The 14,106-nt window shown below is 41.3% G+C and overlaps 1 protein-coding gene across 3 annotated transcripts in view; it reads left to right on the top strand.

Annotated features, from left to right (window-relative positions):
• The first annotated feature begins 2,105 nt into the window (after positions 1-2,105).
• Positions 2,106-14,106, top strand: part of ERCC5 (ERCC excision repair 5, endonuclease) — a 29,340-nt gene continuing 17,339 nt past the window's right edge. Inside the window, exons 1-5 of one of the 3 annotated variants that reach the window (XM_027115861.1) lie at positions 2,106-2,868; positions 9,755-9,930; positions 10,840-10,955; positions 11,372-11,458; positions 12,515-12,575. In XM_027115861.1, coding sequence (XP_026971662.1) covers positions 2,781-2,868; positions 9,755-9,930; positions 10,840-10,955; positions 11,372-11,458; positions 12,515-12,575 — 528 coding nt within the window. In that variant the 5' untranslated portion in view covers positions 2,106-2,780. The remainder of the gene's footprint in view (positions 2,869-9,754; positions 9,931-10,839; positions 10,956-11,371; positions 11,459-12,514; positions 12,576-14,106) is intronic. The other 2 variants (XR_003434641.1, XM_027115860.1) reach the window with 2 other exon arrangements.

Below are 14,106 nucleotides of genomic sequence, written 5' to 3'. Positions count from 1 at the left end.
AATGAAAGTTCATATTACTGGCTCTCCACTAACTAGCTGTATCACCTTGGGCGAGTTGAGATTATTTTTCCTGTGCATATTTCCTCATTGGTAAAAGGGGGATAATAGTATCTATTTTATGAATTGTTTTGAAGAATAAATAAGTTAATACATGTAAAGTGTTTAGAACAGTGCTTTGTAGATAGGAATTGCTCTTTAAGTGCTTGCTATTATTATTGGCCTAAACGATGTGTATTTTCCTGTCAGAATCTTGATGGAGAGCCCTTTAAACAGCATCTAAAGGAACCAATTTCTTACAAATCAAATGTACACTCCTTAGTTGCTGTTCCTTAAAAAAATATTTTGTATTCAAGAAAGGTTGCTCTGGTTTTACAAGCACTTGTAGTACTGAAATGTTCACATTGGCTATTTGTTTTTACCCAGCTCTCAGGTCGTAAAAAATGATCAAATCCTGAAACTGTTACTTTTCCCGCTACTAAGCCCCATCGTCAGGCCAAGCTGGTGCAGCAGCTCTAATACTTCCCAGCTTGCCTTCTCCCAGACACTGGAGGGGCTCAGGCAAGGTGATCTACAATCCAGTCACACTCTGTATTTCAATTTTACCCACAGAGTTCTCCCCCTCATTCACTCAGCAAACTAATTTGAGCACCATTCCCACTAGGTGTTTCATGTAAAGTCACTGATCTCAGAGCAACCACAAAAGAAGTGGCATCCCCATTTTATTCAGATTCTCAATGGTGAAGAAACTTGCCTAGGATCCTAGGATGTCTCAGTTTGCTAGGGCTGCCATAATGAAATACCAGATTGGTGGTTTAAACAACACATTTATTTTCTCATAGCTCCAGAGGATAGAAGTCCAAGATCAAGGTGTTGACAGGTTTGGTTTCTCTTGAATTCTCCTTGGCTTGCAGCTGGCCCCCTTCTCCCTGTGTCCTCACATGGTTTTTCCTCTGTGCAATCATCCTTAGTGTCTGGGTGTCCAAATTCCCTCTTATAAGGACATCAGTCAGATTGATTAACTCACCCTAATGGCCTCCTTTTAACTTAACTTTGAAACGGCCCTATCTCCAAACAGTTACATTCTGAGGTATTGGGGATTAGGGCTTCAACATATGAATTTTGGAAGGGGACACAATTCAGCCCATAACTCAGGGTTATGACATGGCTCAGATGGGATCTGAACTAACATCTGCCTGGCTTGAGGAAGTTCTCTTTCAACAGGGTGCAAGATGCCCTGCAGAGATTTAGACTTGACGCTGGCAAAGTGGTCATTTAGGCAATATTTATAGGATTCCTGCTAAATATCAGGAATGGGGTATGTAAGTCAACAAAATAGTTCTTGATTTCAGTAAGTTTACAGTTTACTGTAAACGACTGGAGGCGGGGAGACAAAAATTGAACAGGCGATTATATTAATTCCGGCAAAATACATTTTGGAACAACAGTTCTGGGGATTACTTTACACACTGAGGAAATGAAAATAAGTACTTTGTCAGGATTATCCCTGACAGAAAATTAGTTGTGACTAGGTCAAGTAAACTTGGCTACTGGGAACCCATCTGTTTGGGCAAGAACATAGCTTTGCTAAAAACTGATTTCTAATCAATCTTTTCACTGATTTTGAATCTAGTTTCAGTAGTCCAAATTTGAACCAATATGTACGATAAGGCTATCATTTATTAACTCCGAGTGGTAAGTACTTCGCAAACATTACCTCTGATCCTTGCTTAAAACCGTCTGCAAGATTGGCTTTATGCCTGCTCAGTTTACAGATGAAGAGACGAACCCTGAACAAATGCGACTTGAACAACGATAAACATCATAACGTAGCTCGGTCGGGGTGTGAATCTCAGCCCGAGGGTCCGAGCCACCGTCTACCCAGGTGCTAATCTGGCAATTAGTTTCTTGTTATTTCTGACCTACATGCCGTGGATTCCCAAATTTTACAGGCCGGAGAAAACTATATTTCAAGGGTTAAGATTTTAAATCGTGTTACCACCTAGTTACCACAAGTTACCGGACAAATAAATACTAATTACAAACACCAACCAAAGGGTCCATCTTTCACATGTAAAACAATATTTAGTATTAAGAGTTTTCACAAGTGGCGGCTCAGTGGGAAGAAACTGATACCGGTAAAGCACCTAGAAAACCGCAACCTCTGAAGGCAGACGCTTTGCGGATGGGTTCAACATTTAACAGCAACAAGATGCCAGTGTGGAGGAAGCAAGGCGCCGACACAATACAAACACGAAGACCGAGCCACCCCCTCACTTCCGGAGTGTAACGGCGCAGCGGATATACATCAGCGTGGGGAGGCGGGACTTCCGCCCCGCGTGACGCATTAAACGGAAGCCGGGCGGCTCCATTTCGTGTGAGTTTACGGCCCCTCTAGAGGAGACAGGGGTTGCCTGAGGGACGTCTTTTGGTTGTTTATCTCGCCTGAGCTGTCCCCTCACCCTGGTCATCTGTTAGGAGTGCAGAAGTTTGGGCCAAAGCGCTGGGCGAGACGAGGACCTGCTCCTCTGTGCCTCCGACTTTCTCTGGGCCCGTCTTTCTAACGCGAGGCCGTGTCAGGTTCTGGGAAGTGCGGTTTTCGCCGGGGCCGGTTTTCCCTGGAAAGCTGTGCGCTCCTGGTTGTTTTCCGTCTTCTCCGGGTGGGAGCTTGGGGAGCTCTTCTCGGGGTCCGGGGCGTTGGTGCAGCCTCTTGTGGAAGACTTGGAGTGAAAGGTCTCCCGCGATCCCGCCCGTGAGACGCGCTCCGAGGGCACACCTCGTTCATGGGAGTCCAGGGGCTCTGGAAGCTGCTGGAGTGCTCCGGGCGGCAGGTCAACCCGGAGACGCTGGAGGGGAAGGTCCTTGCCGTGGGTATCCTTTTCCGGGTGTCGGTGCCAGGGATGCACGATGGGTGCCAGGATTTTGCTCTCAGGTTCTCCAGGGGGCGCAGAGGGGCGTTGTTAGGCTGAAGGCCTCACCCAGGCGGGTAGCTATAGGGTCTTTTGGGATGTTTCCTTTCTTTTCTTTTTAAAATTAATTTTTATTGGAGTAGAGTTGATTTACAATGTTGTGTTAGTTTCTGCTGTACAGTAAAGTGAATCAGTTATATGTATACATATATCTACTCTGTTTTAGATTCGTTTCCCGTATAGGTCATTACAGTGTATTGAGTAGCGTTCCCTGTGCTCTACAGTAGATCCTTATTAGTTATCTGTTTTATATGTAGTAGTGTGTATATGTCAATCCCAATCTCCCAGTTCTGGCTTTGCAAGTCACACAGCTTTGGATTGGAGTCTTGTTTTAATCACTCAGGGGCGCCTAAGTGTATGCGTCAGTTCTCTTATCCGTCAGTTCTCTCATCCGGGAAGTGGAGGTGATAATAGTCTTTGCACACAGGGTTGGTGTGAGGAATGAAGGGGTTATTTAAATGAAAGAAGCTTAGAATAGTGTCTGTCACTGCTAGTATGGTAAATTGTAAATCTGTTATCCCGACAGGGAGGTCAGCATGGAGAAAACGAAGTGGACCTCCGACCAGTAGTTTTGCCTGCTGTCCTGAGTCTTGCTTTATTTATGTTTGTTAGAGGAAGAAAAGTGTGGGCAAGTGTTTGACCTTTTTTTTTTAAAAAAAGTAACTTTTATTATCTTTTGTTATGTGTTTTGGAATAGGAAATTCATATAGTACAACACTGAAAAGATTTCAAAAGGTCTACAGTGAATTATTTTCTTCCCAGCCTCTATGATGGACATTTTAAGGACTGTTGGTTGTGTGCATGTTTGGCTGGTTTTGTTTGTGCCTTTGGAGTTTAATGTTTTTCTTCATTACCAAAACATGTGAAGGATGTTTCTGACATTTTGATCTTTTTATTCATTAAGCAGTCTTCATTTTCTTTTTCTTTTCTTTCTTTTTCTGAGTGTCTGTTGTGTTCCAGAAGCTGGTGGTACCTTACACCAGTTCCCTAAGTGGGAACCTATGAGCCTAGGATCTCCACTCGGAGTGGAGGAGACAGTCATGTAATAATTGCTGTCCCGTGGTAAATGCACTGTCAGAGGATGTGGGGATTCAGTGAAAGGAGCTGTTGACTTTCGTATAGAGACAACTTATACATAATGGAGCATTGATAATTTTTTAAATAAAATAACATGATGATGATGATTGTGTTTTTTGCAATGTGAGTCATCTTGAAATACATCCGTAATGAATTGTGGCTTAAAAGTTTTCTGCCAGGTAGCTTGTGGGAAAGTTTTTTTAAAGCACACGTGCTATTGCTGCCCTCTAGTGGTTTCTCAAATTACTGCTTTCTGAAGATTTTCTTCATAGAACTATCAATATATATTGTACATGTGAATGAAAGCATTTTTCAGTGTCAGGAACGCTTAAGACTTCAGCAAAGATTTAGATCAGTTTACGTTGCAGCCCGTATGAAGAATTAATAATTTGTAAAACAATTGAGATGTGATGTGAAGTTCAGCATTCTGATTTTTTAGAAAGTTGTCCAAAATAAATGTAAAGAATTTAATTTAGATCATCTATTTTCAGATGACTCAGAAACTTTTTTAGGACATGAAGTCATGTTCATGGGGTTATTAGGCTTTTCTGAAAGAATGAATTATTAAAAGAAGACTGTCAAAGGTACTGTAGTTATAATGGTAACTTCATATATATGTATATATATATGCATATAAAAGTATATGTAAAAGGAGACTAGCTGATTGCTGTTCTCTAATTGATTTTGCTTTGTTTCATTTTCATGGGAATTCCAAGTCAAATATCTGAAATATATTCAGGTTTTTTGGTTTTATTTGTTAATAAAATTACTCATGACATACGAGTTTCATAATTCTTGGATCCCTAAAATAATTTGGTCTTTTTACCATTTCTAGATGAGTGTCTTGTTTACTTATGCAATCTAAGTGTTTGTGTCAAATAATAAAGAATTAATAATTAAACTTTTGTCTCTTATGGACCTCAACATTTGTAAAATACATTTAACTTTATTAACAAAATCTTACAGTCTCTTTAGGCTTTGCATACTAATGGGGTTAATTAAATTTTACATCGCCTAACAATAGAACTAAAGTAGTTTATTTTTTGTTTCAAAGTGTTACTGGTCTTTTGAGTCTCATCTGTAAAATGGTTTTTGGCTTGGCTGCACATTTAACTTTTCCAGTCCTGGGATAAATTTAATGTTGCCTTTTATAAACTTATTGAAATTAGACAAATTAAATTATGGAAATATTTTCAGCTTGCCTAATTCTGCATATTTCTTTTTTAAGAATTTCAAGCTGCGGGAATTCCCTGGCGGACTAGTGGTTAGGACTCTGCGCTTTCACTGCAGAGGGCGAGGGTTCAATCCCTGGTCGGGGAACTAAGATCCCACATGCTGCACTGCACATCCAAAAATAAATAAAATTAAAAAAAATTTTTTTAATAGTATATCTTTATTGGAGTATAATTGCTTTACATTGGTGTGTTAGTTTCTCTTGCACAACAAAGCAAATCAGCCATTTGCATACACATGTCCCCGTATCCCCTCCTCCTGCGTCTCCCTCCCACCCTCCCTATCCCACCCCTCTAGGTCATCACAAAGCACAGAGCTGATCTCCCTGTGCTGTGCTGCTGCTTCCCACCAGCCAACTGTTTTGCATTTGGTAGTGTATATATGTCGATGCTATTCTCATTTTGCCCCAAATTCGCCCTCCCACCCCATGTCTTCAAGTCCATTTTCTATGTCTACCTCTTTATTCCTGCCCTGAAACTGGATTCATCAGTACCTTTTTTTTTTTTTTAAGATTCCATGTCAGCATACGATATTTGTTTTTATCTTTCTGACTTACTTCACTCTGTATGACAGAGTCTGAGTCCATCCACCTCACTACAAATAAGTCTATTTCATTTCTTTTTATGGCTGAGTAATATTCCATTGTATATATGTGCCACATCTTCTTTATCCATTCATCTGTCGATGGACATTTAGGTTGCTTCCATGTCCTGGCTATTGTAAATAGAGCTGCGATGAACATTATGGTACATGACTCTTCTTGAATTATGGTTTTCTCAGGGTATATGCCCAGTCGTGGGATTGCTGGGTCATACGGTAGTTCTATTTTTAGTTTTTAGGTTTTTTTTTTTTTGCTTTTTTGCGGTTCGTGGGCCTCTCACTGTTGTGGCCTCTCCCGTTGCAGAGCACAGGCTCCGGACACGGAGGCTCAGCAGCCATGGCTCACGGGCCCAGCCACTCCGCGGCATGTGGGATCTTCCCAGACCAGGGCACGAACCCGTGTCCCCTGCATCGGCAGGCGGCCTCCCATCCACTGCGCCACCAGGGAAGCCCTATTTTTAGTTTTTGAAGGAACCTTCATACTGTTTTCCATAGTGGTTGTATCAATGTACGTTTCCACCAACAGTGCAGGAGGGTTCCCTTTTCACCACACCCTCTCCAGCATTTATTGTTTGTAGATTTTTTGATAATGGCCATTCTGACCGGTGTGAGATGATACCTCATTGTAGTTTTGATTTTCATTTCTCTAATAATTAGTGTTGTTGAGCATCTTTTCATGTGCCTCCTGGCCATCTGTAGGTCTTCCTTGATGAAATGTCTATTTAGGTCTTCTGCCCATTTTTTAACTGGATTGTTTGTTTCTTTGATATTGAGCTCCATGAGCTGTTTGTATATTTTGGAGATTAATCCTTTGTCTGTTGTTCCATTTGCAAATATTTTCTCCTATTCTGAGGGTTTTCTTTTTGTCTTGTTTATGGTTTCCTTTGCTGTGCAAATCTTTTAAGTCCCATTTGTTTATATTTGTTTTTATTCCCATTACTCTAGGAGGTGGGTCAAAAAAGATCTTGCTGTGGTTTATGTCAAAGAGTGTAAAAAAAAAAAAAGAATTTTAAGCTGGAACGCTCAACCTGGCTGAGAATTGGCACTACCTGTGATTAATTAAAAAAAAAAAAGTCCGATCTCAATCTCTATGATTTAGAATTTTAGGTGTACCTATGTTTAGCAATCTGTGTTTCAAAAGCTTCATATCTGGTTCCAAAGGACAGCAGAGTTGAGAGCTACTGATCTGAAATTATATTTTTCTCATTGATTATAACATTTAAAGGAATGGGCTAAGTAGAAACTTATTCCATCTGATACAACGGTGTAGCAACCAGAAACAAGCCAATTAGAAATATTTACCCAATAACAACACCATTGACCCAATACAGAGCTAAGCCAATGCCAGATCCTACTTCCAGGATGGATCCTTTTCTGACCACTTCTCATCATCCTCGCCACTGCGTTCTGCTTTCCCTCGGGCTGTTGTAACTAGTTTAAAGCTGGCTTCCTTATAGTTTATTCCTCACGTGTCCACTGGGGTGATCCTTCAGTCACATTCTAGAAACCTTCCAGTGACTATATACACCCATCACTTCCTCTTACTGCTCCTCTGACCGTGCACCTGCCATGTTGTCCTTAAACGGAAGCCTGCTTCTGTCCCAGGGCGTTTGCATTTGCTGTACCTCCTGCCCCACTATTTTCTCCCTCGTTCCTCTTCGTTCGTTCAGGCCTCTGTTTCTTCTTCCGATAGGACTTCCCTAACTAAAGAGCTATTGACCACCAATCACACTTTTGTCCTTTTACTCTGCTCTATTTCTTTCTTGGCACTTACCAGCAACCTGATGTATTAGACGTTTGTACTTGATTTTCATTGTCTTCCCCATTAGAATGCAAGTTTCTCAGGGGTAGGGGCCCTATCTGTTTTGTTCATAGCTGTATTGTTCACTGTTCTATCCCTAGGATCTTGGATATACCTGGCACCTAGTAGCCCTCAAATATCATAGGAATGAATCTAGTAATAGCTTGCTCTCCACTAGTTATTTTTTATGTAATGTTTATTAAGTTAATTGTTGATGGGCCTAATTTTTTATGGTAGTAAGTAGGTAATGTACATTCATTTAAATATTTAACCGTTCATCTCATTTGAAAGCAGGTCTTTGTTGCCTCCTATGTGCTCTGAGAGGGAGAGCAGTGCCCAGCAGTGTGGTTTACACATGTCATGGAGCTCACGGTCTGGATTCCCCCTGCACTGGTTGTAAACTCCATTAGGGCAAACACTTTGTTTTGTCCAGTACTGTATCCCCAGTGCATAGAAACATTTCTGCCATGAAATAAGCAAGGTGTTTTTGAATAGGAGTATGTAACTGGAGGTCTTAATCTCAGCTGAGGGCGTGACCTAGACTGAGACCTAAGGGTAGGGAATCTCTAGGCTCAGAGAGGGAGGGGCTCTTTCAGGCTGGGGAAGGAGCAAGGAGGGTCTAGACCCTGGAGGCAGGAAGGAGCTTAGTGACTTCCAGGGTTTGAGAGAAGCCCAGTGGCTCGACATGAGCCACGAGAGGTGAGCAGAGGACAGATCATTCAGGGTTCGTAGGCCGTGGGAAGGACTTTTGGATATTATTCTAAAGGCAGTGGGAGCTTTCCACTGTAGTTTTCACTACAGGTCTGTCGGTGAAATCTAACATAACAGTTTCAAGATAGATAAAAAGGTAGAACTGATAGGACCTGGCAATGGCTGGGTGGAGGTGTGCGTGGGATGGCGCTCAGGGTTCTGGCTTGGGTGGATGAGAGTGACATCCACTGAAATGGGGGCGTGAGTAGCCTGCTGAGAAGGCACGGAGTGCAGTTTTGATCGTGGTAAGTCTGAAGCGGCTGAGGCATCAGGTAGAGATGTCAACGAGGCCGTCCGACCTGGGGTTGGGAGAGCGCTCTGGGGCAGACGCGCGTGTGTGGAGCTCGGTGCTCTATGGGCTGTGGTATGGGGGGCGGACGTCACCTGGGTAGCCAGTGCAGACAGGAGGAAAGGGGAGGGCCTGCGGGCCATCACTGCCGAAGTCAGCACTTTAATGGTGGGTCGGGGGAGCGGGCAGAGGGCTGTGTCCCTCTCTTATGAACAAATAGAAAACAATCTGTTAAAAAGCATTCTTTAGTAAAGTTTAAAAATATAAGAAGACTCCAAGAAGGAAAAATCAGGTAATCACAGCAGAAGACAACGACTCTTACTATTTTGATGTCTGAACTTCGAGTCTTTTTTTTAATATTTAGCATATTGCATATGTTACAAAATGGAATTATATTTTCCATACTTTTGTAACCGTTTTACTTCCTTTAATAGTATTTTGTGACTCTCTGCCTCATGTGCTTCTGCGACTTCTATTTTTAAGAGACCCTTGGATTCCAGCAAATCACTATATCATAATCTAATTTAAAAAAAGACCTGTTGGAAAACTTTTATTCTTAGTATTTTCATTATTATAAACAAGCCGTCTTATAAGTAACTCTTATTGTAAGTCTATGATGATTTCTTGAGGATAAATGTCTGGAAGTGGAATTCTTACATAAAATAGAATGCAAGTTTTAAAGTTTTTTGCTATGAATTGCCAAATTGTTCTCCAAAAAAGTTGTGTTAATTTACTAAAATTCCATACAGATCATTAGTTTTTTTTTCTTAAAGAAGCACTTCTTTGCGATTAGACTTTTTAAAGGAGACATATGTCTATGTAAGATTTAAAAATTCAGAATGTAAATAGTGATAACAGGACCCAAATACAGTTAACTGATTTTAGGTAGATTCCATCAGGGCTAACCATTTTTCAGTTTCAAGTAAGTTGTGATGGGTGCTCAGTTTTAATGTTTGGATGATATCAGACATTAGGAATTTGAAATTGTGAGGGTGAGGGAAGAAATTGCAAAGTGTTTTCCATTAACAATCCTTCTAGATATTAGCATTTGGTTAAACCAAGCACTTAAAGGAGTTCGGGATCGCCATGGGAACTCAATAGAAAATGCTCATCTTCTTACTTTGTTCCATCGGCTCTGCAAACTTTTATTTTTTCGAATTCGCCCTATTTTTGTGTTTGATGGGGATGCTCCACTATTGAAGAAACAGACTCTGGTAAGAGTCATCTGTTTTTTTCTTTATGCATTCTTAGAAAGAAGGAAAAGTTCACATAAAATTTAAATTTTCTCGTTAGAATTTTGGAAATCAAGACTTAACTTCGACATATATCTAGTTTAATTCAACTTTTAAAAATTTATCTTGAACAAACACTTTTTCTTTTAAAAGAGGTTTGTTTCTGAAAGTATATCACAGGAGCAATAATATTTAACTTTTAACAAAACTACTAAAGTTACAGTAGAGAGTTTTCCCCTTAGAGTGTCTTAGGTGTTCTGCAGTTAAACTTACATAACGTTATATGGCGGTTTATCTCAGTTAAAAAAGAGGAAATGAAAGAATGTTTTGATATTTCTGCCTTGTAGTAAAGTGTAAGCACCGAGACTATTCCATTTTTCCCTGTTTTGGACATTTCTTACAAGATATTTCTATACATTTTAGGATTTCTTATGACATAATCTTGGATGTGGAAGGACAGTTACATACCAGTAATGTATTTTTATAAAAACTAATATTGGGAATTGGTTTTGGCTTAACAGTGGCATTTTAAAGAAGAAATTAATTAATATAATAATCCCTTTAGGGAAGCATTTACTTACTTGTATATCGAGTTTTAGGCTACTTAAGGACATTAAAGGATGTTTAAAAGACATTGAAAGTAAATTAATAGCTTCTCAAATATATTGTGTGATAGCCAGCCCATTAAGTACTCGTTAGTTGGAAACTCTGGGTGTCCTTTCCACAGCAAAAACCTGAAGGTATTCACTCATACGGTAATTAGAAGAAGATACCAAAACAACCATAGTCCGAAAACTCAGACAAACCAAATTCTCTAGGGAAAAAACCCACAGAAGTGTTTTTGATATACTAATACCTTGAAATAAAATCCTGTATCCTTTTTTTTCACAGGCTAAAAGAAGGCAGAGAAAGGACTTGGCAACCAATGACTCCAGAAAAACTACCGAGAAGCTTTTGAAAACATTTTTGAAAAGACAAGTTATCAAAACTGCCTTAAAAAGCAAAAGGCAAGAGGGGAATTACATTAATTTTAAAGATTAATTTAAAATTTTTGCATCAGATTCTTGTGGCTGCCTTTCCCTAATGAGAGGAATAAATGGGGTGTCCATTTGACCTAGTTGAAGTTGTGAAAACTCTGTTCTGTGAGAATCAGCTGTGATCACGAGAAAGGAAAGCTGCCGCATTGCTTTTGCACGTTTTACTCTCAGAACACTTTTCTTCACGCGAGACCAGGTCCCCTCTTTCTGGGGGCTGCTCTCTTCTCCAGCAGCCCCGCAGCCAGGCCAGCAGGGGCCGAACCTATCGCCCCTGGGTTTCCCGTTTTCACCTCCTCGTCAGCGTTTGTGTGATCACTGGGGAGTATTATCGACTCTCAGAATACTGTTTCCTGTGATCTCTGTTGAAGTCTCTGTGTACTTTTCAGGGAGGAAGCACTTCCCAGTCTTACTCAAGTTCAAAGAGAAGATGACATCTATGTTTTGCCACCTTTACAAGAGGCAGAGAAAGATAGGTAAATGTTTTAACTACTTAAAAATGTTATTGCTGTATTCAGACAGATTTAAACCTTTCTATTTTATCTACATAATAAGGCATGTGGGAATTAATGCATCTGAAATACGCATTCTCGACACCTTTTAGAATATTTTTTAAGACCAAACTTTTTATTTACTATCTTTGTGTTTTGGTGGTTTGTGGCGGTTTTCTTTTTTCATTCTTTGGAGCCTGCGCTAGCACTGTTCATTTAGAATTTGTGGAGACGTGTATTCTGGTTTTTCTTACACTTCACTGACGCCAGCTGTCTCTACCTGCTTCTCAGCCTGGTGTTTTCTCTCTCACGCCATTACTAAAGTCCGCACACTACGCCCTCCCTGCTAAATCCAGTGGCTGCTTTGCATTTCTCAGCCCGATGTCTGGGACCCTCTCTGCCCACTCTTCCTCGGGCACCCCTGTACACTCTTCCCTCCGGCTGGATGTTAGTCCTCAGCGGCTTCTTTGGTTGACGTGCAGGTGGAGGGCCAGCTTGTCCTTCCCCCACTCCTTTCCCGGGGCTCCTGTGAGGCCACACAGCTTGTGAGTTACCGCTGCAGCCATCATCGTGTCTCGAGGTTACCGTCCTGGCTTCCACACTTCTGTCTGTGTCTCCATCTCTGATCGTACCCTTCTGAGGGAACCCCTCCCTGCCAAGCCCAGTGTCTGGCTGGTAGTGTAGAACCTGCTAAACCCAAATCTGATGTTGTCATTTCCTCGCTTAAAGCACTTCCTAGATTCTTCCTTCTCTAGGATAAAACTTCAACCCCTTAATCAGGCAGTGTAACTGCAGGAGATTTCACAAAGCTCCTGGGGTGAAGTGACCCCTAATTGCAGCTTCGGCAACCTGCTCTGCCCTGGTGATGGGAGATATTAGGTCATGTTACGATCGCTCGCTTACAGGCATCCCCATCACACTGTGAGACTGAGGCCGTCTTACTATTGCAGCTCCCGTAACTAGCAGCACCTTGCACTCAAGAAGTATTTTTGTAAGTAGTCATTAAATCATAGATATTATAAACGTGTGTTTGACTTTCAGTTCAGAAGAGGAGGATGAAAAAGCATGGCAAGAGAGAATGAATCAAAAACAAGCACTACAGGTATTTAAATAATTTTTGAATTCAGGATTTATTCTATTTGAAATGAATAACATGCAAATGAATAATTTTAATGAGGTAGTATGGATTTATGAATGTTCTTGGTAAAAAATACAGAAACCTTTTTTACTGTGTGTATATATGTGTGCATGTGAATGTACATACATATAAAATATACACAGACTCATAAACATATGTATGGAATTATGCCTATCTAGATATCCACCATAAGCCATCTTTCTTTTACAACCAACCAATAAATAAATAGAAATAACAATAAATGCTTGTATAAAAATACGGGAAGCCTATCACCCATGAATAACTTCTAGTAACATTTTGCTGTATATTAGTACCCCTCCCGCCCCCGTGTAGTTGAATACCTGTGTGTGTGTGTGTGTGTGTGTGTGTGTGTGTGTGTGTATGTGTGTGTGTGTTTGGGTATGTGTATGTGTATCAAGGGTATGTGTGTATGTATATATTTATGAAGATGTATGTTCATCCACAGGCTGTGGTTACCTATTGCTGCGTAACTTAGTGCTGTGAAAACAGTCTTTTATCATCATCATCTTCTCTGTTCTGGGGCTTGATGAGCTCAGCGAGGCAGTTCCCTCTCAGCATCTCCCGTGTAGGTGCAGTCAGACGGTAGCTGGGGCTGGAGCCCCTCAAAGACCTCCTCCCCCGCGTGCCCGGCAACTGACGTTACCTGTCAGCCAGAACCCCCGCCTGTGGCCTCTCCATGTGGCCTGAGCTCTGGCACAGCTTGCCGCTGTGTTCCAGGGCAGGAGCCCAAGAGGCAGTGCCAGCAGGGCCTGCGCTGCCCTTTCTGGCCAGCTGTGGGAGGTGCACAGCCTTCCTTCCATGGCGCTCTGTTCACTGGCAGCTGGTTAGGGCCAGCCCCCACTTAATGGGAGGGGAGCTAGGCGAGAAGAGGGTCAGAGAACCGTGCACAGGTTGCAGAGCCACCACCACGCATATTTTAATGCACAACTTGCTTACAAGTTGAGGTTGTGCTGCATATACAAGTTTTTGAAATTTTTTCCACATTTCTCAGAAGAGCGGGTAACATTCTTTGATTCCCAAGCTCACCGTTTCTTGTATGTTCATGTTATTCTGGTATGTCTGGTAGAAGACTTTTGAGCTGAAACTGCAAGATTCTTCAGCTTATGAAGGTCCTGCATTATTAATGCAGCAAGTGAGCACAGTCTTGATGAACACCATGGACCCTGTGGGCAGAAAGACTTGCAGTTAAGTCCAGGCTCTACAGCTCACTAGCTGTGCGATCTTAGACAAATCAACTTCTCCAAGGCTTTATTTCCTTTTTCTTTTTTAAAACAATAATATTGATGCTTTCCTCGTAGGGACGATGGGAGCATTCCTGAGGGAAAACATGGGAAGCTCTGAGTGAAATGACTGGCCTGTCCTAAGTGCTTGCTGGTTTATACACACACAACATGCATACATACAAGAGAGCAAATTGTATTATTTTATCTTTACTAATGACTACTTTTTTTTTTTTTTTTTTTTTTTTTTTTTT

Source organism: Aethalodelphis obliquidens, unplaced genomic scaffold, assembly GCF_003676395.1.
Source record: "Aethalodelphis obliquidens isolate GAN/ISIS:26980383/991018 unplaced genomic scaffold, ASM367639v1 scaffold15, whole genome shotgun sequence".
Classification (NCBI taxonomy): Eukaryota; Metazoa; Chordata; class Mammalia; order Artiodactyla; family Delphinidae; genus Aethalodelphis; species Aethalodelphis obliquidens.
This window is presented reverse-complemented; position numbering and strand designations above follow the sequence as displayed.